This window comes from Marmota marmota, unplaced genomic scaffold (assembly GCF_001458135.2).
Source record: "Marmota marmota marmota unplaced genomic scaffold, marMar, whole genome shotgun sequence".
NCBI classification, from domain to species: domain Eukaryota; kingdom Metazoa; phylum Chordata; class Mammalia; order Rodentia; family Sciuridae; genus Marmota; species Marmota marmota.
In genome coordinates, this window is record NW_026000174.1 from 29954370 (window position 1) to 29980420 (window position 26051).

Below are 26051 nucleotides of genomic sequence, written 5' to 3' on the forward strand. Positions count from 1 at the left end.
TTCAGGAAAAGGCTGAGATCCACTCCAAGACATCCATATGATTCATGGTTTTGCATAGATGGCAGATCAAGAAAGAATGCTCTCTTGAGCACTTGCTTGCTGTGTCCCTACAGCCTGCTCAGACATGGGGATGCATGTTTCCTACCAGAAGAGTGCCCATGCACTTGGAAAGGGAAGGAGTATTTCCCTGGGGACCAGGTGATGTCTCCCTGCCATACCTGGTAAGTAAGAACTCTAAACAGGGTTTGCTTTTTACTGGAAAGTGCATGATTATGGAATGTGTTATCATGCATAGAGTCTATCATTTCCTTTCCATAGTGTTCATATTCATGTTGTGTGTTTTTATGTTGTATGTGGGGGTTATGTACATATACAGGTGTAAATACATAAAATTATATTTTGTAATATTTTTGTGTATTTGCATGAATGTGAGTTTGTTCAGACATGTGTATAAATGTATATAAACCATAACCATGTGCTTGCAACTTATATGAGCATATAAATGTGAGCACAAATCCAAAATGCACAGACTTCTTAGGTGAACATGCATGTCTCTGAAATGGCAGGCATTCATAAATCTGAGTATGTTCGTGAATACCTACAAGTAGGAATTTGTGTATGTATATAGGTGTGTTTATATATATTTGTATGTATATGGATCTATATGCAAAGTTCATCAGTATCTGTGTGCATTAGATAAGCATTTTATATTCACATGGGAGTGAACATATATGTGTAAATGTGCATTTGTGTTTTTCTAAGAATATATACATGCCCATAAATAAAAAGTGAGTGAGTGCATATGTGAGTATATTTTCACACTGTATGTTCAGCAATGTAAGTACACATATGTGGGAATGTATATACCTGAATTGGACTCTGTGGAAAGAGTCTTAGGACTAGTTCTGTAGAGCCTGTGCTGGGCCAAGCAGCAGGGAGTATGGTGGAAAGTAGAGATTGAGTCTTCTGATGGAGACAGTGAGAGGGGAAGGGCTGAGAAATAATAAACTGGTGTCCTGATGTTGGAGAGCAAACTCAGACACTATTCTAATGTTAAGAACCAGCCAAGGGTGGCCTGATATGAACAGGCAGCCCCTACACTGGGGCCCAGAAACTTAGCAGAGAATCTCAGAGAGGTTCTATCTTAGAGATTCATCTAATTGGCTAAGAGCTGGACCCCAGTTCCTGTTCCATGCTGAGGTCAAAACTGTTCTGTTTCCCTGGCCCATATGATGGGCATGGCATTTCTTTCCATGTTTGCAGTAGGTTCACAGTCAAGACCATCTACTTCAAGGCTTTCCCCCAGATAGGTCAAGGTGTATATATAGGGTTGGAGTACTGGCTGTCAGACCCCAGAAGTCCTGGAAATAATATCAAGATATGGAACTCTGTGCAGGTGTCTGAAGGATGTATAGCCCAGTATATGTATGATTTCATGACTGTGATGGACTGGAGGTAACTAGGAATGCCAGGTACATGTGGTGAGAGATTAGGACTAGCTAGCCTAGACTTTTCCAAGAGTGCTCTGCCAGATATGGTATGATATGGTATGCCTATCTAAAACCAATCCTATCACCTGTGCTCTAAACCACAGCGCCACCCATTCAAGGGTGTTAACAGCTACTCTCCCTTTTCTCTCCCATTTAATCAGTTTATCCTTCTCCACTGGATCATCCCCATTGCATAACATTATGCAATTTGATAAACTTTCAACCTCTGAGCAATTGTTCCATTTCTTTGATAATCTTTTATTGTCAAATCTCCAGTAAAAATTATCTATATTTGCTGTTCCCAATTCTTCTTCTCTCATTTTCCCTTAAGCTCATTTTAATCAGGCATTTTCCCCAGTGTTCCATTGAAACTGTTCCTACCAAGGTCACCAGTAACCTCCATGTTGCTGCACCCAGAGTTTATTTCTCAGCCCTCACCTTCCAAGACCTATTAGTGGCATTTAACACATTGATCACCTGCAGGTCATTTATTTGCCTTGATTCCTTTATTCAAGTAGCTTCTGGAGCACCATGCCTTCTTGATTTTCTTGCTACCTTTCCTGTTTCTCCTTCTCAGCTTTCTTGCTGGTTCTTCTCCTTCTCTGACCCATTTGGGCTGGGACATCCCAAGGAACCTCTTCTCTCCTGTGTACTCGTTCCCTTGGTAAACTCCTTATAATAGTAAGGTCCATCCATGTGCAGATGGCTTCCAGATTTCTGTCTGCAGCCAACATCTCTCTTTTGAACTCCTGACACAGACACCCAACTACCTAGTTGACATTACCACATGAATGGCTAATGGAAATCTTAAACTCAGTGTGTTTTAAACAGATCACCTTATCTTTTCCCCTCAAACCTGCTATTCTCTATGCCTTTCCCATCCAGGTTAATGACTTTCTTGCAGTTGGTCATGCCACAAAACCTGGAGTAATCCTTGAGTCTTCTCTCTTACTATCCATATCCAACCTTTTAGTTCTGCTTTCAAAATATTCCCCAAATATTTTGGAGACTACATCTTCCTCCTTCCACTGCTATTACCCTACTCCAAGCTGCCATCATCTCTTCTCTTATTTATTGCAGTAACCTCCCGACTGGTTTTTCTGCTTTTCTTCAACCCCCTTCAGCTTAGACTCTGTGTAGAAGCCAAAGCAAAACACAAGTCAGATCATGTCATTCCCACAATCCATCCCCCCAGCTATGTCCTCTCTCATTCCTAGCAAAAGCTAACATTTTTACAGCATTCTGGGACCTATGTGATCTGAATCTTTATTATCCCTTTGAGTTCTTCTACCATCTTATTCTTGTGCCATCCATTCTAGCCATGTTATCTCTTGAGTGTTCCCCAGAGCCTCTGCAGACTATACCCCTCTCCCAGAATTCTCATCTTCCAGATGTCCATATAGTTAACTCCATATAGTTAACTCCTTTAAGTCTCTGCAGACATGTCGCCTGACCATCAAAATAAATATATTATATTAAAAATATAATCTGTTGCCACAATATGCCTTCATCCTGTTCATCCCATATCACTCATTGCCCTCTAACATATTATTTACACATACTTTTTATTTTTAAAATGTTCAGTGCATGTCTTTCACCTCTAGGACAGAAGTTTTTCTAAGGCAGAGCACTGTCCCACATTTCTTTCTTGCTTATACCCTTAGTCATACCCAGGGTGGGCACTTCAGTGAAAATATTGAACTTAAGAATCCTAACCATAGAAACTAAAGAAAGTGTGTGCCTGTTGTATGTGTATGNTTCAGTGCATGTTTTAAGTTTTTCTAAGGCAGAGCACTCGTCCCCCCCCCCCCCGTTTTATTCACTGATATGTCTCAAACTCCTGGAAGAGTGCCTGTTGTCACGGTAGTCACTTAATATTTGTTGAATGAATTGAATGGAGTGAAAAAAGAGAATATGGACTTCAGAGTCAAAAAGATCTAAGTTAAATCTCAGCTCCACTATTTAGTGACTGTGCATCCTTAACCTCTCTGAAGGTCAGTGTCTCCTAACTTCTCTGAAGGTCCAGTGTCTCCTACATAAAATGGGAATCACAATTCTGCCCTCCAAGCTTCAGTTGGAGTTTGATGATGTTTGTTGACTCACTTAAGGGCACACAGTGTGCATTCAATGAGCAATGGCTCCATCAAGGGCATTCATATATTAAGTGGCATGTGCTCTGCAAGCTGGTCTGTGTGTGTGTGTTTCAGTGTGTGCCAGCAGGGCTCGTTCCAATGTACCCTGTACCCCTGTGCCTCCACCTGCACTGCCTATGGAGACCGGCATTACCGCACATTTGATGGGCTCCCGTTTGACTTCGTAGGGGCCTGCAAAGTGCACCTAGTCAAGGTGAGTTCCTGGATGTATCTGCTCCATGAGGACCCAGAGCAGCCTGGGATGAGAACCTGTCAGGGCATGTTGATCCTCTGGACTCCAATTTGATACATAACTGGGTGGGCAGGTGGATCTATGCCCTGAGGTGTGGCTGTGTTGAGGAAAAAGCTAGAGCTGCATAGAACCCCACTCCCTGTCCACTCACCTTTACAAACTTCTCCTATTGGGCCTGATGTTTTTTTCTGTCTGTAATAGAAAGTGCTTTTTGAGCTTCTATGACAATATACAACTAGTGGTCTACTGAACCATTTCTGTGGGTTCTTTTTTAATTCTCACTCCATCTTACAAGGTTGGGTTAATTGACCCCATGTTACAGATATAGCAACTTGAGCTTGGGGATGTCAGGGAACTTGTTCAAGGTCACACAGTTAGATTGTGGCAGCTGGGGTTAGATTTGAACCAGAAATATGACTGAAGTGTTAGTATGTGTCAGGAGTCAAGTGTCAAAATCTTTGATTCACCCAGAGGAAGAGGAATGGTAACATGGGTGGCACAGTGAAGGGTAGGATTCCCTAGAAGGAGACAAGGGGCACCATCAGAGTGGGCAGTGCCAGATACACCAGGGGAACTTCATTTTGCTAAGGCCTGTCCACCTCATCGTAATAGCAATAAAAGCAACTAAAAAACCTTCCATGGAAGAAGTCTTATCTAAGGGATGGACATTGCACTGGGGTCTTTCACCTAATTCTGATAACTTCACAAAATAAAGATTATTGACCTTGTCCTATTTTATTTTTTAAATTTCAAAATTATGCATGCTTTTTTGCCAGAATTTAAAATGATGTGGAATATATTAAAAGCAAATATTCCCCTTCACATCTCTTCTGTTTCTGTCTCCTATTAAACAACAACTCCTAACGGGTGAATCCTGCAAGACTGTTTTCGTGAAACAAACACACACACACACACACACACACGTACTCATACACATACAACAGGCACACACTGTCTTTAGTTTCTATGGTTAGGATTCTTAAGTTTGCTTTTTTCACTTGAGTTATAACTTGGGCTCTCATTGTCAGTACATACTCTTTTTAACAGTAGGACCTTTTATAGAAAGAATATACCCTATTTTATTATTCCCCATTGATGGACACTTAGGTTGTTCTAGTGTTTAAATGCTGCTACATATTCTTGTGTAGATATATTTCTAGATTCTTTTACTTGTTTCTTTGTTGGCAGTCTGGGTATCAAACCCAGGGCCTTGAACATTCTAAGCTAGCATTTTACTCTCTAGATTTTTAGAAGAATTGCTATATGAAAAGTTATGTATATTTAAAATGTTATTCAAGTCTGACAAATTGCCCTCCAAAAAAGGTTTACAACAAGTATGTAAGTAAGACAGTTCCCCTTCCTTGTGCCCCCCTGCCAATTCCATTCATTCCTGTTATATCAGTCAATAAGGGAGAGTCACTACTTCTAAACACTGCATTAAACACACCAAAAATGAAACTGTGCTTTGAAGAACTGAAATAAGTTGCCCCAAATCTCATAACTAATAAAAAGAAGTGGGTTGAAAACCACTTCAAAGTCCACTTCCGCTCTGTGCTTTCAGCAGGATCTCTACTCTCCCAGGTTTTATTGGATTCATTTTTCTTCTCCCTAGAGCACATCAGATTTCAGCTTCTCTGTGATCATAGAAAATGTGAACTGCTATAGCTCTGGCATCATCTGCAGAAAATTTATTTCCATCAATGTTGGGAACTCACTCATCATCTTTGATAACGACTCAGGAAATCCTGTAAGGCTTGCTGCTGGTGAGGGTTGTGTAGACAATGTACAGGTTACAGGGAGGTGAGGGAAAAAAAGGTAAGGACTGAAGTGCCACCAAGCCAGGAGTTCAGGCTAAATTCCTTGACCAGGAAGAAAGAGGTCCATGCCATGGCCCAAGGGAAGTGGAGGAGTTGGAAAGACACTGGCACTGGGAAGCGATTGTAGCCAGGACCAGGGGCCAGGGGTGTCACTCAGTAATAGAGCATGTGCTTAGCATTCTCAAGTTCCTGGGTCCAAACCTCAGCACCAACACACACACACACACACACACACACACACAAACACAAACACACACAGCTTTTGTAGCCAGGACTAGCTGATCTGGGCATTGGGGAGCATTTGGACCTCAGGACTGATCAACTCTGTCCCCTTAGAGTCCTGAAAGTTTTCTGGATGAGAAGCAGGAAGTCCACACATGGCAAGCAGGGTTCTTCACACTGGTGCATTTCCCGCGGGAGCACATCACCCTCCTGTGGGACCAGAGAACCACAGTGCATGTCCAGGCTGGGCCTCAGTGGCAGGTAGTCATGGGGGCAGAACATTTCTGGGTCTGCTTTTGCCTGGGACTAAGTCAAGCTTCGGGGTGACCTTGGGTAAACTGTCTCTCTCTGAGGAGCCAAGAAGAACATGCCTTTGTCTTGTCTGCTCCACCTCACTCTGTACCTCTTCTCTGACATTGACCCAGCCCTCTTGAAATTGAAGCCCCAGCAGTTGCTTTTGGGTTCATGAAAACCTCCTTGGCTCATGGTGACCCCTATGCCCATGGTTCACCCTCAGCATGCTTGCAACTGACGTAGTGTCCTCTCTTCTTTCAGGGTCAGCTGGCAGGCCTCTGTGGGAACTTTGACCTAAAAACCATCAATGAGATGAGGACTCCAGAGAACCTAGAGTTAACTAACCCCCAGGAGTTTGGCAGCAGTTGGGCTGCAATTGAGGTAAAGCCTCCCTAGACTGGCTTGTGTCTGTCACTCAAATGGACACTGGCTACACTGAACCAGGCCCCAGGTCAGGGAAGAGGGACATCAAGTGGAACTGTTCCCGAGAATGCTCTCTCAGCCTCTGTCCAGATCCCTAGCTCTAAACTCTGTCCTGTGGCCTGAAGACACACAGTATCTCATCTTACAACTCCAGTTGCCCATCTTGCCCTGGGCCAACCTGCAGTGGAAGACTGGGGTGGTCACAAAGGAGGCAGTGTCTGTCCTGGGAGAGGTGGCCACCTAGTGGGGAAGGCAAGGCTTGTGCCCTTTAGTGTCTGGTGCTGGGTCTGGTTCAGAGGAGAGATGGATATAGGTTGAGGACATCAGAGGTTTCCTGAAGGAAGTGGGACTGGTGCTGTCAGTTAAAGGATAGGCATGCTTGGAGAGATGAATGTATCCAAGAAAAGGCCTTTGTGAGGGAGGTAAGGGTAAAATCAGGGGTTTTCTTGAGGCTTGGGGAATGCCTGGCAGAGGCTGCCAAATACTGAATTGAGAGCAGGTCTTGGATCATCCACTTGCTGGGTGACCTTGAGTAAGTACCATCTTCTGTATGATCCTTTGAAGTCAGGGGGCTGGGCCCAGAGAGGGATGGTGAATAGATTTCACTTTATGTGACAGCTGATCAGTCAGAAGAGGCTGCTTAGCAAACTACATTGAAAATATCTTAAGATGTGTCAAGTTTAGCTGCAAGGAGGATTGTGATTGATTATTTATGTCTGTCATGGGTGCAGTAGCAGAGAGTGATGTGAGCATTGCATATTAGCCTTTCCTGGACTGAGTGATCTTTATTTTCTTTTGAGGAGTAGATGGAGATGGGCCTATGTATATGGAACAAGAGCAGTAGTTGGGCATGGCTTAGAGATCAGTGAAATCCTGAGGTGGACAAGGCTGTTCCCACAACTTCAGAAAAGTGCACCCATTCTCTAACCCATCCCTATGTTAGAGAATCCAAGCAGGTGACAAAGCTTTGTTGTTGTCCCCAGCACTGTCCCACATTTCTTTCTTGCTTATACCCTTAGTCATACCCAGGGTGGGCACTTCAGTGAAAATATTGAACTGAAGAAGGAGGGTCAACAGACATTGGGGAAATCTGTGTTAGTTACTTACTGCTGGGTAACAATGTTATTAGGACTAGTGGCATTAACCAACACACAGGTCTTATCTCAGTTTCTGTGGGTCAGGAAACAGGGCATGTGACTTAGTTCTCTGCTCAGTATCTCATAAGGCTGCAATCAAGTTGTGGCCAGGACTAGACTCTCCCCTGGAGGCTGGACTGGGGAAAGAGCTGCTTCTTCGCCTGCCTGTGTGGTTGTGGGTGGCAGTCAACTCCTAGCAACTGCAGGATGGAGAGCTTCAGCTTTTGGCTAGCTGTTGCTTGAGACTGGGCTCAGCTCCTAGAGACCAGCCACACTTCCTACCATGAGGGGTCCCAACATGGCTGCTGACTTCCTCACAGCTGGCAAGGGGGAGATTCCAACAGGATGGCCTCTGTGATCTTATGTAACATAATCATGCAATTATATGCATAGTCATGTCCATCCCATCTCTTTTGCCATATTCTTTCGGTTTGAAGCAAATAGTAGGTCTCTCCCACTCTCAAGAGGAGGGGATTGTACAAGGACAGGAACACCAGGAAGTGGGATCATGGCAGCTACCCTAGAGTCTCTCTGCCACACCAGGCAGTAGGCATTTGCGGGTGGGGAGGTCAACAGCCCTGCCTTTGCACCTTAGTGCCCAGACACCCTTGACCCCCGGGACACATGTGTCCTGAATCCTCTCCGAGAACCGTTTGCCAAGAAGGAGTGTGGCATCCTGCTCAGCGAGGTGTTTGAGACCTGCCACCCCGTGGTGAGTGAACTGCTTCCCCAATCCCTCCTGAACCCCTTCCCACTTTCCCAGGATCCCTTCTGCTCTCAGACCCCATGTCTTGAATAAGACAGTTCATGTCTAGAACCCATTTTTTTCATTCTCCTGCCTTTGGCCTGCTCAGATGAATCTGCCTATTTCCTCAGACAACCAGGGAGGCAGCTAGGAAACAGTTTCTGTGCCCTCTATAAGCCCATCTCAGTCTGGCTCTTCCTCCTTATTGGAAAGCTGTGCTGCAGAGTGGACACAAACCCGTCAAGCTGTGGCCCTGTCTCTTGCCTGCTGTACCTTTTGTGGAAATAGGAGCTCCAGGGCTCAGCCCTGCGCAGTCCCTCCAAGGCCTTAAGGGGTGCTGTCAGACCAGCCTCAGCAGCTCCAGCCCAGATGGGCAGTTCAAACTCTGTTCTTCAGCCACTCCTTGGCCCCTGAATCCAGCAGTCTGGGCCCGAAGAAGAACAGAGCTTAGGGCTCCAGTGGGTGTCTGTGTGTGCCATGTGGTTCTTGTTTCCTTCTGAGCTGGCTGCCTTCTGCCCCCACCCCTCACCCCACATGGGCAGCTTACCCATTTATTCTGTGATCCTTTTGAGTTTGTCCTGGTGGCCAGCAGACTAAAAAATGCAGGTCTGACATTCAGGATCTGTCCTCTAACCTCTTGACTTCTGACCTCCCCCAGGTCGATGTCACTTGGTTTTATTCAAACTGCCTGACGGACACATGTGGGTGCAGCCGGGGTGGTGACTGTGAGTGCTTCTGCGCCAGCGTGTCTGCCTATGCCCACCAGTGCTGCCAGCAGGGGGTGGCTGTTGACTGGCGGACCCCCCGCCTCTGCCGTGAGTATCCCAGGCCCATCATCTGAGGGAACAGAGTAGGGTACCTTATAATACCCTGGCCAGTGTTATTGAGTACCCAGTATGTGCCAGGCACCAACCACTTCATGGGTATTATTCACTGAGTTCTTATGCCTACCCTTTGCAATAAGATTGTGCATTCCTGTGTTACAGTTGGCCTAGGGAGGGAGGTAAAGTAACATGCTCAAAGTCACATGGATTAGTGGTGTAGCCAGGGGTCATCCCCAGACTGTACCAAACCTGTGCTTTTAACCATTCTGTTAGAGGTGTCTGGAGCCTTGGGTTTCAGGCCCAGAACTGCCATTTGCATGCTGTGTGACAGCAAACAAGCCACCCAGCCTCTCTGGCGCTCAATTTTCTCATCTGAAAAATAGCACTAGACCTGCCTCACCAGGGTTATTGTGAGAATCAAAAGGGATAATGAACATAAAAGCCCTTTGTCAGCTGAGCTACCAAGATCCCCACAGAGGCAGCACAAGTTATGTTTATTCAGAGCAGTGGTTGTGTGCAAATGCAGTTTATTGAACGTCTCTAAATACTTAAGCACACAGGTATTCACACATAATTTGATACATAAATATATACACATATATCAGTGGTGGTATAAATATATAACAGAACAATTTTAAATATAATGCATAATATACTAATATTTAATGTTAACTATTAACAATATTTAATATTGTCTATAAAAGTTAATGTTTAAAAGATGAAGTAAATATATGGAAAGTTAATGATTATTAATTGATTACTGGTTATATATTTCTGCACACAATGGATCTCCCTGATACAAGCATACTCCGTGTTTGGGTGCAATAGTGATTACCCAGGTTCTGGAGTCAGACCATCCGTGTTTGGACCCCAGTTCCACTAAGCCAGCTGGCCTAGGTACATTCCTTACACTGAGTTTCCTTCTTTGTAGTAGAGGGGTGGAGACAACTGTTAGGATGTACATGAGACAATGCATGGGAAGCATTTGACCCAGTGCTCTGCACTTGTTGTGGGGGTTGCAGTCATTTTTTTTCATGGAGACATGGGTGCTGGTATGTCCTTCAGGTAGGAAGACCCTAGGAGGATGATGGGAAGCACCTGCCTTGAACCTCTCTTTCTTTTGCCTGTTTTCCTCTAAGATCCTTTACCACATATGCCCTGGGTCTTCATGCATTCTCTCTGTCCCTCTGCTTCTCTGATAGCAATCTTTCAGGAAGGAGAGGGACACAGACACTTACATAGTATCTACTGTGAGCCACACTCTGTGCCATGTGTGCATTACCTCATTGATACCCAGGACTAGAGTGAGGTGAGTGACATACTCATTGAAGCATGAGACTTAGGGGGCACCAGAAAACTCAGGAAACAAGCAAAATAACATATTAATGCAATGTTTTTTTAAAAATAAAAATGGCTGCAAAAAATCCTTGATGAACAAAATATCAAAGGATCAATATTATTGATCTTTTTTCCTTTTGCCTCAGGCTCAGCCCATCTTTATTTTAAAATTTGATATTTTATCATGGGCTTTTGCATTAATTTTGGTGTAGAAAAACCATTGCATTAAAGTAGCATTTATTTTATTAACCTAAATAAGACACAGAGAAAAATTTCTTCAGAGACTAATAAGTTTATTTGGGAATAGCACTGCAGTGGGAATATGTCTGCCAGAGTAAGCTGAGAGTGTATTCAAAGAGGCTGTGGCAAGGGGAAGTTCTTAGAGGCAAAATGAGATTTATATGATATTTTGAAAGCAAAACAATCCTTGGCTGTAAAGATTAAAAACAAGGATCAATAGTCCAAGATTGAACAGACAGTTTAGAACAGATGTCCTTGCAGAAGTGTTCTTGGTGCAGGGGTGTAGTTCGGGCAGGTTTTTGTGGTAGTTCTTATTTCCAGGTGTGTATATGTGAGATCCCCTTTCATGCCTTCCTCATTTCCTGCATTATTTTGTTGCTGCTGTTGGAGCTTTACACAAGTGACTCCGTTTGGTTCTGACAATTTCACGATTTAATTACTGGGAATTTTGTCCTCTCTCCTTAAATATTGCTCCTGAGGCAAGCATTTTGCCTTACCCTGGAAGGTGATAGCAGGAGGACACTAAATTTGGCAGATGTTAAGTAACCTGCCCCAGCACACTCAGTTGATGAGTGAAGAGACATGGGATTTGAACTCTGCTATGACCCCAGATAGCTGGCTTTTAAGGACTCTTCTGAGCCACCTGTTGACTGGGTACATAGCTGAAACCAGAGACTTGGACATAGAATTTCTAGTTCAAGTTATGTTTATTCAGAGCAGGGTTCACAAATGAGGAGAGGTTGGTACTCTCCTGTGGCCACATGGCAGGTTACTTCCTGAACGAGTGCCCTTGATGGAGGGCAATGTCAAAGATGTTAACCATAGGCTGGGAGTGTGGAGTGGAGTTGGTGACTGTCTTCAGACCATGCATACGTGTGAAGCAGACCCCTCCTCAACTTTTATCCCAGGTCCACCCAGCTCATACCTCATGACCTTATTCCTGGTTTTAGGTATCCCTGCAAGGTCCCAGCTTACTCTTGTGGATTGAGGAATCCATGGCTGAGGCACCAGGGGAACAGGCTGTGGTGCTAGACTCTGCCACTAGAGGGCGTGCTAAGATCACTGCTAGGAGCTTGTCAATGCCTGACTGATTGTTGGAAGTACTTCTGAGCCAGGGAGATTACACAGAAGAGCCTGAAGGAGCTTGGGACTCTGGAGGCCCTTGATCCCCTTCCCACTCAAAGCTCTTTGAAAACCACCTTCTTTCTTATGCTTGCATTCCTCCTCTGGAGATCTTCCACGATATTTCCAGCTGGAACTCCTACTCCTTGGTTCTAAACCTACTCTTTAAAGCCACACAAAATACAACCTTCTGCCAGCATTCATTCATTCATTTATTCAACCCATTGCTGAACACCTACTTTGTGACAGGCTTTGAGTCTTGTGCTGGGGGTGCATAGAGGAACTTCTGTATTTCCTTATCCTTAAGACATCTGAATCTAAGACCATTCCTAAATCTTGGAGTTTGGAAGCCAGGCCAGGCCTGGCTCTTGGGGAAGGAGGGAGGCTGGTATGCTAGGGGCCTTGACTCTATCTGTTCCAGGCTCTGAACCAGCTCTCAAGAAGTCTCTGTTCTCTCTTTCAGCATATGACTGTGACTTCTTTAACAAAGGTAAGCCCGTCATCCCCAAATGGAGACTCAAGGGCTAGGAACTGCCAGCCGTACCCTTATACCACACCAGCATTGGCATCCTGAGGTGCAGCTGTCCCTAGAAGAGCTTACATAGATCCGGGAGGAACTCTGTTATGCAAATAGCCCTGATAGTGCAGGGCCCAGGGATGCCCAGGGAACCTGTTCTATTGGTTCCTGCAGGCCCTGTGTGGGCCCAGGCCAGTCAGCTTCCCAGAGATTGTGCTCACCCAGGGCAGCTTTGCCAGGAAGTACAACCCCCATTTGCACCAATGTGCCTTCTTTGCTGCCTTCCTAATGTAGCTCATCAGGCCCACGGAGTGTCGTCTTAGGTTCCCTGAAGATTTGAGTTGGCAAAAGCAAATGCAAACTGCTCTTTCTGAGGAAGCCTGGGGCAAAACATATGGCCTGTCAGATCCATCTTCAAATATAGTCAAGGTTTCAGGATACCAAGATATGCTCACACACCTAGATTGTTAATGAGGGCAAAATCAAAGGTCATAACTAAGGACCCAAGGAGGTTTAAGTATCCAGCATTAGAGCCATATGATCAATTTCATCCTGGGGCTGACCTGGCAGCAGGGGGAGGGCTACCCAGAGTATTTTTCAGCACTGAATTTTGTTCAGTTGGGCCAAGGTCAGGCCTTGGCAGAGATAGATACTCCGCTGATCCTTAGTGCTGTTCAACCTTGACTTCCAAGCTCCCAACCCTCAAGGTATCATCCTGCACAAGCCAGTCTGTGTGGGTATAGGCCTAAGGCTTTGTCCTCATTTATCTGCATTATCTGATTTTGGTTTGAGACACAACCCCTGACAAGAATATGGCAGGAAGGGGACGGGCTAGGGGAATTTTGCCCTCTCTCTTTAAAAAGACCCCCAGTTAGGGGGTCTGCAAGATAAGGGCTAGACTATGGTATAATGTTGGTCCCTAGGGACCAAAATACCAAAATGTTGGTCCCTAGGGAATCCTACTGGCCCCAAATCTTCAACTCCTAAAGGAATGAATCTCTAATGGAAGAATTGCAATCCTGGGACAGGCAGGGCCTGTCTGACATCAGGCAAGACATTTCAGCAAAACAACTCTGAGCAGAGATTTCTCCCTTCTGTGGCATTTTGGGTGGCAATAACTGGCAAAGGACAAGCTGTTTCTAGCATCCTCCACCTACTCACCCGCCCACCTCTTCGTTCCTTGCTCCACTCTTCTACCAACATTTTCTCTGGCCCAGGCCATGTGGGGTGCTGGGAAGTCAATGGTAAAGGGACCTGTCACAAGGGATCCCTGGAGCAGCTCTCACTGCCTCCCTGGCACCCAGTTTGTGTTCCTAACTCCTCATTCAGTTGGTAGTTTGAAATCGATCACTGCTGAGAATATTTACACCATGGAAATCAGCAAACAATTCACACTCACTTTTACTTCTCCAGAGCCAATTGTTAACCATTTACCATATAGGACAGCCCATCTTCTGTTTGGTGGGGAAGATTACAGGGACCCCCAGTTCAGATCCTCATCATAGAGCTGGTGGGGCACAAAGAAAAAGGGAAAACTTTTGTGTGTTGCAGGAGAGGGTGCAGGGAAAGCTTCACCAAGGAGGTGACATTTGAGCTTGTCCCTAGAGACTGCGTAGGCATATGCCAGGCACAAAACAGAGGACTACTCTGTGGGGGTGGAACAGCATGATGGAGAAACGAGCTAGGACAGAGCATGGCTCTTTTAAGGAAGAGTGAGAGAAGTTCAGTGTGGCAGGGGCCAGGGAGTAGGGGAAGGGGTGGCACAGGTGTGTGTGTGGCAGGGGAGGGTTGGGCTCTTTGGATCTATGGGGGGGAAGGCATGGGGAGCCCCAGACCAGTCCCAGAAGGGAGTGTTGCTCAGGTAGCCATGGGGGCACACCAGAGGCAGGAATCTCAGTTAGGAGACTTGCATTCACCTAGGAAACCCACGTCCCACTCTAACCTATACCTACAGCTACAGAACCTGAAGACACTAAAGTGTCATGTGCTTGAAATAAATAGGTGAATGCTACTGCTGAGCCCAACTCTCCTGGTCTTTGTTTCTCAGGCAGAGGATAGACAGAGATTAGGTATAGATGTCTTGTCTTAGGGTGACCCAGAACAGAGAAGTGACTGACATGGAAATGTTGCAGGAGTGAGATAGGCGTGGAGAGACATTTGGGGGCCTGGGTACCCTTTGGGGGTATCCTTCTTCTGAGGTTCTCTGTGAAAGATTCAGCCACTGTGTAGAGGGTCAATTCCCTTCAGGGGCTTCCAGCCTGAATCTCCTCTCCCTTCCTTCTTATAGACATCAAAGCCTGGGATAAGAGGCCACAAACAGTCCCTCCCTGGCACCCAGCCTCTGATGTAGGTGAGATGGGTGGATGGGAGTTGGAGCTTATGACTGGCCTCTTTTCTCTAGCACTAGGTAAGGGCCCCTACCAGCTGTCCAGTGTGGCGGCTAGTGGTGCCCTGGTGGTCATGAAGGCTGTGGGCAATGACATAGCCCTAGTGAGGGCAGAAGATGTGGCGCCAGGGGACATTGTGAATTTCCTGCTGACAGCTGCTCTGTACAAGGCCAAGGCCCATGGTAAGTCCCATCCTGGCCTCAGTCCAGCTCTTTTGGGAGAGAGGCAGGTGCTGAAGGAGGGGAGGCTGGGAGGGAAGGAGAGAAAGGAGGGAAGGAGGGAGGGAGAGAGGTGGGGAGGATATGAGAGAAGGAGGCAGTTCAGCTACCTTCTGAGGCTCTGTAGTCAGGGACTTCTGTAAACCTTCACCTCCCCCCAGACAGAGATAGTGGGAACAGGAGGCAGCTGGCAGGCAGAAGTAGTTGGCTGAGGGATCCAGGGAAGCTATGGAGGAGCAGGACCCTGTAGCCCACAGGGGACTGCCACCCTGAGCCAATTGCGAATGCAGACCTGTGCCAGCGTGCTGCCTGCTCACCCTCAGTCTGGACCGCTCTGTGCTGACCTTACCCATGTGTCTCTGTGCAGACCCAGATGTGGTATCCCTGGAGGCAGCAGACAGACCCAACTTCTTCTTCCATGTCACCGCCAATGGGTCTGTGGAGCTGGCTAAGTGGCAGGGCAGTGAAACCTTCCATCACCATGCCTCCTTCTTGCTGCATCAAGGGACATGGCGGGTGGGCCTGGTGGCCCTGGAATCTCTGGCAAAGCCAGGCTTCTTCCTCTATGTATCAGGCCTTGGGCTGGCCTTGCGGCTATATGAGCACACAGAGGCATTCCGCTGGGGCACACTCTTCCACCTTTGGGGTAGGTGTCTACTTGCCATCACCCTTGGGCTTTGGCCCTTGGTCCTCACTCAACTACTCTTCCTGCCCTTTCCCAACTACTCCTTTCCCATTGCCCTAATAGACAGAACTCTTACCCTCCTGGCAGAGGGAGGCCATAAGCAGCCTCCCCTAGGATAGAAAGTGACCTGTTCTCCATGTTACCAGTCTAGGAAGCCATGAGCAGTGTGGCTTGGGGACCAGCCAGTTTCCTGGGTCCTGCCTCCTATCACAGGCTAATTACATGGTCTAAAAATACATGGCCTTTGTGGAAGTGAGGGGAGAAATGATCCTGGTGGCAGCTCACATAGCTGATGGCTCAGGTTTCCTGCGGATGGTTACATGTCTGCTCCGTAGCTTTGAGACCGCCCACTGGGGCACCAGGCTGAGGAGCCAGCAGCCTCCACTTCTCCCATGGGAGGCCTGTGCAGTGGTGGGGCAGCTCCCTCGTCTTTCCACTAGAGGCTAAGGTACTCTCCCCCTGCCAGGTGGGTCTGTTCCCAAAATGTAGATCTCTGCCTAAACCTCGGGGCCATTCTTACAGGAAGCGGTCATACACTGAGTCCTCCATGAACCCCAGCCTCTACAAATTCATCAATTTATAGAGACTGATGGCAGAAGTAGGCTGTGTCTCCCTCTTGAAGACACTAAGGCAAAGTAGAATGATCCCAGGTTTTGAAGCTGGACAGCCTGCGCTCTAATCCTGACCCTGGTCCTTGGTACTTGGACAACCTCCATCATTCTGTGACTTTACCTCTAAAATGGGAACATATGCCTCAGAAGGCTGTTGTGAGGATGGACTGGTTCCCAAGAGCTTTGCACTAGGCTTGACACATAGTAGATGTTCCCTAAATGCCAAGCTCTTGGAAAAACAGTTTCTTCATGGTTGGTAGCTATGTGGGGATCAGGGTCAGAACGGGCTGACAGGGTGGGGCTGCTCCCCTCAGCTTGTGGCAGAGCCTGCCCACACCTCCCTGCTCAGACTGCAGTTTTAGAGACTGGTCGCTTGTGCCAATATAGTCTGGGGCCAGGTCTGCCTCCAAGCCCCAGTCATCACAGGCCACAGAGCCTTCCTTAATTTATCCAACACTGGCCACAGGGGCCTCTTTTGAGAACATCTCCCCTGGAAAAGTTTATTTTCCCACCATCATCTGTGCCTCAGTTTCTCCATCTATAAACTGGGGTTAATAACAGTGCCTACTTCATAGGATTATTGGGAGGATTAATGAGTAAGTATGTATGAACTGTTCAGTGTAGGGCTCAGTGCTGTGTAAGAGTTGGTTATTGTTATTGTCATCATTGCTCCAGCTACTTGGGCAACAAGGGCAGCTCTCAAGCTGTAACAAGGTCCTAAGAGGCTACTTTGGGAAGGCCCCTGGATACAGAAAGCAGAGCTTGGGGAAGAGGGCCTCCTCTACCTGCTGGACAATTTTCTAGCAGGGCCTTGGGCTCAGAGTTCCCCAGTGCCTCACTCCACCCCTCAAGGGTGAGTCTCTTACCTTCATAGAGGTCTGCAGTGGCCCTGCCAGAGTAGAGCATAAAGGAGGTGACTGTGTCCTGGGGTGCAGGGCAAGCCTGTAACCAAGGTCCCAGAGGAGCAGGGTGACAAGGAAGCCTTAGTGAAAGATCAGGAGTCCAAGCCTCCTCTTTGGCCATCCTCAAAACCCCAATCCACCTACTCATATGAGGGCTCCTTCAGGCTCAGCCTACCCCAAATTCAAAGCTCCCTATCCCTAGGATTCCCAGGCTCTGACTCCAGGCATCATGGATATAGTTCTCTTAGCTTGGCTTTTTCTCCCTTCACTTTTCCTACACGAGTCCACTTGACTCCTCCACTGGGTAGGGAGGTCATGCGCTGAGCAGGGATTACCTCTGTGCTCTGGTGCTTGATAGAGCTGGTGCCCAGCCTCCATCAGTGGAGAGACTCTCATCTTTCTAGATGCCAAGTCACTGGGGGCTGCCTACCCAATCTGTGAGTGGCGCTACGATGCCTGTGCCAGCCCCTGCTTCCAAACCTGCCAGGACCCACAGGCAGCCAGCTGCCAGGATGTACCCAGGTGAGGGGCCAGGGGATTCTGGGTGTGGAGTCCAGATGTGCACAAGTGTTTTGAGCATATATATGTACATGTTTGTATACACATACACATGTGTGAATGGACTTGTTTGTAGTCTGTGGGCAAGCGCATGAGCATGTATTAAGATGTATGTACTCAAATGTGCCTGTATATGAGTGTTTCTTGTGTGTATGGGGATGTGTGCCCCAGAGTAAATGTGTTTCTTTATATCTTTATATTTGAGTGTGACACACATACAAACAGACACACAAATGTGTGTATATCTATTTGTGTATGATGTACTTACAGCTGAGCCTTGTGTATGTTTGTATATCCAAGAGTATATGAGCTGTCCACAGCTGCACCTGTGCACATGTGAGCTGCATGTAGGTGGGTATTGTGTTCATGTACAAGGTGATACATTATTGTTTGTGGGAGCCTGTGTAGATATGTATGTATGTGTAAATATTTTGGAACCCTTCAGGTTTGCAGGGAGTACATGAGGCTGTGTAAGAATGTGCCTTTGTGGAGACACGTGAGCATGTGCACAGTGTGTGCATAACTGTATCCTGTGCATGCATTCTCCCTTTTAGCCTGATGGGTAGGAGTGTGTAGTAGTGTGTGGCACATATATTTGGGTATGTGAGCTCCTGTACATGTGTGTGACAGTATCTCTGTGGAGGTTCATGTGAGAGTGTGTATGATAAATCTGGGCACATACACACACGTATCCTAAGGAAGGATGAGATCTGTTTTATCCAGGTAAGAAAGGGTGACCAACAGATATTTTAGACCATTAAACTGCTCCCTGCTCTGTCCTCAGGATAGAAGGCTGTGTCCCTGTGTGCCCTGCTCCCAAGGTCCTGGATGAAATCACACAGAGATGTGTCTACTTGGAGGATTGTAAGTGGCCTGAATTTTCCTTTCTCCCTCGGATTTCCTCCAGTCCTCAGGGTGTTACTGAGGAGTCATGCCCAGAACCCTGGATCCTAGATCAACAGGGTCAGCACAGGGCCTTCCAAAGGAAAAAGAGCAGGCAGAGCCTCATCTGGCCCATTTGATCCATTTATAGAGAGAGAGAAAAAAACAAGGCACAGAGTGGGAATAGCACCAGCTTGGGGTCGACCTTATTTACTTAAATAATTTATTTATATGTGGTGCCGAGAATCGAACCTAGTGCCTCACACATGCCAAGCAAGTGCTCTACTACTAAAACACAACCCCAGCCTTCAGCTTGGTATCTTATAATGAGTAGGTGGGGCAGCCAGGCTTAGACTTAGTTCTCTTGGCTCTGGATCAGGATTTGAGGTTGGGACAGTCTGATAACTTCTCTAAAGTCATCCAATGTCAAGGCACAGCCATTGGAAGCTGTCCTCACCCTATCAGTTAGGGTGCCAGTTGTCCAGGCCCACACTTCAGTCTTGCCTAGTGATGGTAGCCTGGGGCTGCAGTCATCTCACCTTCCGAACCTCTTCTCTTGTCTGCTCAGGTGTAGAGCCTGCAATTTGGGTTCCCGCAGGGGCGCTTGGCAATGAGACTCTGCCTCTCGGGCAAGTGCCACCCACCTCCAGTGACAAGCAACCTCAACTTCTTCAGGAAACTCTCAGGGCCCCCACCTACAGGCCAGCTCTCACTCCAGCAGCTCCACTCACCGGGTCCCTGAACCCACCAATGGCAGCCAGTAAAGCGCCAGTACTATCCCCAAGCCCCACCCAGTCCTCTCTGCAACAGCCACTGGGGCTCACTGCATCCAACCTCTCTACCCACCCCACAGAGGCCCCTGCCAGCAAGGGAGCAACTACCAGCCTCCTGGCCACCTCCTACCCCCCAGAATCTGCAACCCTCCCCCTTTTGCTGCAGACACCTACACCTGGCATGGTATCAGGTGCTGTGGAGACAGCCAGGGTGACTATGACCTTCGCAGGGAGCCCCAACATCACAGTCTCCTCACGGTCACCCCCTGCACCTCGCTTCCCACTCATGACCAAAGCAGTGACAGTCACAGGTCATGGCTCCTTGACTATTAAGACGACACCCCTACAGCCTGCCTTGCCAGCAAGTATCTCCTCCAGGCCTGTGGCTTCTTCTGGAGTGATCTCCATGTCCCCTACCTCCTCAGGATCCCACAAGACTTTGTTGACACCCTCATTAGCTAAGGTCACAAACAAGACAGAGATCCCCCAGCCCATTCAGACCCAGACCCTTTCGAGTCCCAGCAGCTCCCTGGCCACGGCCAGCACAGCACCACAGCAGACTCCAGTTAGTTCTCTTGCCGCAACAGGAAGGCAGGTAGTGCCATCCACAGAGAAGGGTGCGACTGGGCATGGCCATCCCATAGGACTGCCAGCATCCCCACATCCAAGTCTAGTCCCCACTGCCCTGCCCCGCCCAGTCCAGCATACCTCAGCTACCAGGCCTACAGCTCTGTCCCCAGGGCCCCTAGTAGCCACCAGCCTGACCACAGTTGCTCACGGGCTAGGGGCCACAGCCTCCAGGTCTCTGGAGTCAACTCGGCCATCCCAGCTCCTCTCTGGTCTGCCTCCTGATACCAGCCTACCCTTGGCCAAGGTGGGCACATCTGCCTCAGTGGCCACATCAGGCCCCAAAGGCTCTGTCATCACGCCTCCACTTCAGCATCAGGCCACGTCTCTGACGATAACCACAACTCCACCTGCTCTGACACTTAGCCCAGCACTGCCTCTCACCCCGGCTGAAGATACAACAAGCATAGCTCCAGGCCTGCTTCTGGGAGCCAAACGCCCAACCTCTGGAGGTGTGGCCATGGCTGCAGGGGTGGCCTCCACAGTATCCATTGCTCCACGAAAGAGCACCACACAGAAAATGACCATCCTTTCCAAGCAAGTGTCTCTGCCTACTTCTGTATATGGTTCTGCCCAAGGTGGGACCACAGAGTTCACACCTGCTGTGGTCCGCACCCTTGCCACATTGGTGACTGAGGCTGAGGGCTTCTGGACTGGCACAGTGTCACCAGTGCCCACATCCTACCCATTGGGCCATGTTTCAGCCGGGACGAGCTCCCGGGAGAGCTCACTGGTTCTGCTGCCTCAGCAGACAGAGGCCCATGGAACCTCAGCAGGGCCCCAGCCCCAAGCGGAGCCAGTTGGTGAGGCCACCACAGAGCAGTCTGGGCGCTCAGCCCCAGCCCAGAGCATTGCACAGGGTCCTGCTGAGTCCTTGTCAACCACTACTGAGGCCAACACATCTGCCACCTGTGTTGTGAGTGACTTGTCCCTCCAAGCCTTCTATCCCCCTGCCATTAGACTGGACACTAGTACATTGCAGGCCAGCTGCAGCCTCCGTCTTTAACCAGCTGCCGGGATGCAGTCACGGTCCTCATGCTTGCCCAAATCTGCTGGTGTCTGAAAACTTCCCCAGGTCCTCTAGGTCCCCGAAGCCATAGCTAGGTCCTACTCTGCCCATCTGGGCCCCAGGGGCTGATTGGATGGCTTGGTGTGATGCCCAGGTGTGAGAACAAGGGTGTGCCAGTAGGTGTGTGTTTGTGTCTGAGTACCTGCATTGAGATGGTCTTCCCACTTTTGTGTTCATGTGTGTCTCACTTCCAATGAGTGCTCGTGTGTGTGTGTTCTTGTAGCGTGTGAGACATGTTTATGTAAAAGAGGGAGAAAATGGGTGTGTTTGTATGCACGTGCCACACACATGCACATGCATGTGCAGGCTTGCTTGGGTGTCTGAGTGTGAGCTAGTGTGACTGTATGTCTGTGTACCTGAGGGCAGGCGGATATGCAGAGGTTTCAGGGAATCTGTCCCTTGGTCCCCAATCTGTCACTATATGCAGCCCCAGACCCCAGATAGTTTGGTAGACTGGTAGAGGGTGAGGGCACCATTTCCTATTAGTTTTTACTTCAAAGTCCCCTGCCCTATTAGAAACCTGCATCGTTCCAGCAGATTTGGGGGGAGAGGAGGGACTGTAGCCCCTGGGATGAGCACTCATGCTGTTTCTCCACTCTGTGCCCAGCCAATTGCAGAGCAGGACTGCATCCGCCACATCTGCCTAGAAGGCCAGCTGATTCGTGTGAACCAGTCCCAGCACTGTCCTCAGAGCGCTGCACCCCCTCGCTGTGGGGTCCTGGGCCTTGCAGTGCGGGTGGGCGGGGACCGCTGCTGCCCCCTCTGGGAATGTGCCTGTGAGTCATGGGTCAGCCAAAGCCTCGGTGTCCTCTTGTACTCCTACCCCAACGTGACCTTTACCCCTGATTTGTGTGTTCCCCTGCCTCCTCTCCCATGGGCCTGTCATCAGTATGACCCCCTGACCTGGCAGATTTCCTACCCTTGCAACCTCTGATCTCTGTGAGACCCTTGATCTGAGGCACTCTCCAGACCCTAAGGCCTCTGAATAATCTAGGAAAGGGCCCAGGCACCTGCCCTGTCTTCCTAAGTGGCCTTGGCCTTGGAGGCATCTGTTTATTTTCCTCCTGCCCTACCCCTGCCCTTGCCCCCAGGTCGATGCTCAGTCTTCCCTGACCTGAGCTTCGTGACCTTCGATGGGAGTCATGTAGCCCTGTTCAAGGAGGCCATCTACATCCTCAGCCAGAGCCCAGACGAAATGATCAGCGTCCATGTCCTGGACTGCAAAAGTGCCAACCTGGTGACTGTGCCTTACCTCCCTTCCTGACACACCCTGGGAATTGAACTAGATTTAGAGGGGCAATTGAGAAGTGAGCTGGTTGTTTTGTTTTGTTTGTACCAGGAATTGAACTCAGGGATGCTCTATCACTGAGCCACATCCCCAGCCCTTTTTATTTTTTATTTTGAGGTAGGGTCTTGCCAAATTGCTTAGGGCCTTGCTAAGTTGCTGAGGCTGGTTTTGAATTTGCAATCCTCCTGCTTCCGTCTCCCGAGTAGCTGGGATTTCAGGTGTGCACCACTGTGCTTCGCTCATTAGCTGGTTTCAAAGGGTCCCAGAGGTGAGGACAGATGTGAAAACACCTCTTCTGCAGCTTCCTCTGTCTCCCAGGAATCTCTTGGAATGGTCTCTCAGAATAGCTCCCCAAGTGACCATGGGAAAGAGTTGAGTGGAGAGCACCACTCTCGGCCCTTCCTGGGGCTGGCACCATTCTCAGTATACCAGCCTCCAAGGCACATGTAGGACAGTACTAAAGTACAGAGGAGCAGGAAGGTCACTTTGAGGGTGTGGTCTGTGATCATGGGTGCCAGCTGCAGAAGATTGCCTACCAGGATGCCCCCATGAGCCAGGCGGAAGGAGGCAGCTTTTTTCTTATTTATTTTATTTTATTTATTTTTGGCTGGATTTTCATGAGGTCAGGTGCAACCAGAAATGTTCTGTGAGATTTCGTGTACCTTGTTCATCCCTGTGAGTGTGCTCACACTTGCTGTACTTGTTTACTTTGAGCAAAACTCAAAACAGGAGTCTGGGTTGATGAGGCTGGGTTCTCTCTGCAGGGACATCTGAACTGGCCCCCATTCTGTCTGGTGGTACTAAATGTGACTCACCTGGCCCATCAGATCACAGTTGACCGCTTCAATAGGAAGGTGAGTGTATCAAAGACATGAACTCCATGCAGGGCAGCAATCATAGAGGGTCAGGGTATCCAAGGGTGGAGGGGCCTTGAGATTTAGTTAATTGGGGGCAAGGAGCAGGAAGAGACTCTTTTATTACAGCAAAATTAGGTATATCTAGAAGTTATTTTAATTAGAATGCTTGTTCCCACTCCATTGTCAGGGGAGGAAGGGCACCAGGAGGGATTGTGATAAGATGATGATGAAATGGCAAGACATGGTGGCCTTAAATAATTGCTGTTAAAATATCTCACTTTTGCAATTTTTATAAAAACATATGGCCATGTAAACACATTACTAGGGCACAATTCAGGAGATATATAAGTGGGGAATCCCTAAATCTAAGCTTCATAAGCTTGATATTAAATCTCCCCTGGTCAGCCCACCGTGAGTGGGGATCCCTCTCCACAAGAGGGACTGACTATATACCAGCCTCCAAGGCACATGTAGGACAGTACTAAAGTACAGAGGAGCAGGAAGGTCACTGCCTAGCAGGCTGGTCTATGTCTCCATTCTCAGAGTTATGATTTCCACCCCCATTCCTGTGTAAAGACCTGCAGCCTTCCTATAGGAATCTGCTCTTGATCTCTGAACTCGAGGTCATCACACTAGAGCTCTCATAAATAGGGCTAGGGACAGTGGGCTTATCATGTGATGAAAGCTTATGCAAAATATTCCCTGAATTTCATTGCTTAGTCTTTTTATTTCTTCATTCTTAAAAATTAAATTCATTCTGTTTAATAATATACAATCTGAAGTCTCATAGCTACCACCACAGTCATGTCATAGGACAGTTCCATCATCCTGATTGTGGGTGCATCTCACCATATGCTTTGTGCAATCTATATGACATTTTGGAAAAACAAACCACAGAGACAGAAGACAGCAGTTGTTAGGAGGTGAAGGAGGCGCCCACAACATTGATACTAATAATTGTGTCTTTGGTGGTCCCTGACCAGCTGGCTAGGGATTTATTGTTCTTCTCAAAGAATAGATTCATAGGTTTTCTCTATAGTTTTTGTTTTTTATTTCATTGATTTCTGCTCTTCTCAAATATTTATTTTACTTACTCTGGGTTTAATTTAGTCTTTTTTTTTTTTCTAGTTTATTAAGGTAGGAGCCCAGGTCATTGATTTGAGACCTCTCTTCTTTTTTCAGAAGTCTGAAGTGCTACAGTTTATCCTTTAAGTACTGATTAGCTGTATTGTACATGTTTTATTATGTTGCTTTCAGTTTTATTAGTTCAGCATACTTTTTTATAGTTCAACATAAATATACCTTTGACTTTTATTTGACCCATGAGTTATTTATAAGTGTTTTATTTAGTATCCAAATATTTTGTGATTTTCCAGAAACTTTTCTGTTATTGATTTCTAACTTAACTCCACTCAGAAAATGCAATTTGTCAAAACCTGAACCCTTTTAAATTTAACAAGGCTAGTTTCAGGTAACTTTCTTACCTGTACTGATCAATATTCAGCTGAAAATTCAGAACAGAGTCAAGACAGTGTCAGGAGGGACTCTACAAAGCTTCAGAGCACAAACTTTTTCTCTTCAGCTCTGTTCTCTGAAGTAATCTGCCCTGCAAACTCTAGCTTTGTTGGCCTCCATGAACCTCCAACTCTTGTAAATTCAGGGTAACTTCTACGCTTTGCCTGGGTGCTTTATCCTTACACTGTGGCCTAGAAACTCTCTGAGCAACAATGGGCAATCATAGGGCTCACCTCATTTGTTTCCCCCTTTTCAGGAATTACTCTATTGTGCTACCAACTGTTCAATATATTTTAATATATTTTGTCAGGTTTTTTTTTTCGGGGGGGGGTTATATAGGCAAGAGGGTAAATCCAGACTTTATTACTCCAACTGGGTTGGAAGAGGAAGTCCAAATCCTTACCTTTGAAACTTTTATTTGTTGTCCTTGCTTGCACTTGGAGTCCTGTGAACATAGACGAGGATCTCTGACTTCAAATATGGATATTCACTCCCAGTACTTGGAGAATGTTTATGGATTATGGAGCCCAAGCCCTTCTTGGAACAAATAAGAAGGCTCAGGCTGTGGGAGAGATAGACTTGTCCAAAGTCACAAAGTTTTCTGACTCCTGGATTGGGACTCCCTCTATGCCAACACAGTTTTTCATGTGCTAGGTAATTTGCAAAGTGATTAATAAAACAGCTTATTCTTGAAAGAAGGAGGTTAAGTCATAATAAATATTTTATAATCTTAATCTTTTTCCTCTCTCAGTTTTATAGCATAAAACTAATAACCCATGATACATCCAAATTTAATCTTGTTAATATAGAGCAGAGGTCATAGTTTTGAATTTAAAAGTGTGAGAACTAAGTGTGTTGAATATTTAACAATTAGGGAGGAAGAGCATGAGAAGATGATCACCATTAAACAGGGACGAGAGGGGGGAGAGAAAGAGAGAGAGAAGGGAAATTGCATGGTAAAGGAAGGAGACCCTCATTGTTATACAAAATTATATATAAGAGGAAGTCAGGGGAAAGGGGAAAAAAGCAAGAGAGAGAAATGAATTACAGTAGATGGGGTAGAGAGAGAAGATGGGAGGGGAGGGGAGGGGAGGTAGTAGAGGATAGGAAAGGTAGCAGAATACAA

The 26051-nt window shown here is 47.3% G+C and overlaps 1 protein-coding gene across 1 annotated transcript in view; it reads left to right on the forward strand.

The window, feature by feature from the left end:
* Nucleotides 1–26051, forward strand: part of Otog (otogelin) — a 79497-nt gene that overhangs the window by 33802 nt on the left and 19644 nt on the right. Inside the window, exons 24-39 of the mRNA XM_015504615.2 lie at nucleotides 114–221; nucleotides 3698–3836; nucleotides 5488–5622; nucleotides 6029–6175; nucleotides 6470–6589; nucleotides 8363–8479; nucleotides 9171–9327; nucleotides 12500–12526; nucleotides 14955–15122; nucleotides 15526–15804; nucleotides 17761–17878; nucleotides 18699–18778; nucleotides 19365–21112; nucleotides 21873–22041; nucleotides 22357–22502; nucleotides 23318–23407. Of these exons, the coding sequence (XP_015360101.1) occupies nucleotides 114–221; nucleotides 3698–3836; nucleotides 5488–5622; nucleotides 6029–6175; nucleotides 6470–6589; nucleotides 8363–8479; nucleotides 9171–9327; nucleotides 12500–12526; nucleotides 14955–15122; nucleotides 15526–15804; nucleotides 17761–17878; nucleotides 18699–18778; nucleotides 19365–21112; nucleotides 21873–22041; nucleotides 22357–22502; nucleotides 23318–23407 (3748 nt within the window). The remainder of the gene's footprint in view (nucleotides 1–113; nucleotides 222–3697; nucleotides 3837–5487; nucleotides 5623–6028; nucleotides 6176–6469; nucleotides 6590–8362; nucleotides 8480–9170; nucleotides 9328–12499; nucleotides 12527–14954; nucleotides 15123–15525; nucleotides 15805–17760; nucleotides 17879–18698; nucleotides 18779–19364; nucleotides 21113–21872; nucleotides 22042–22356; nucleotides 22503–23317; nucleotides 23408–26051) is intronic.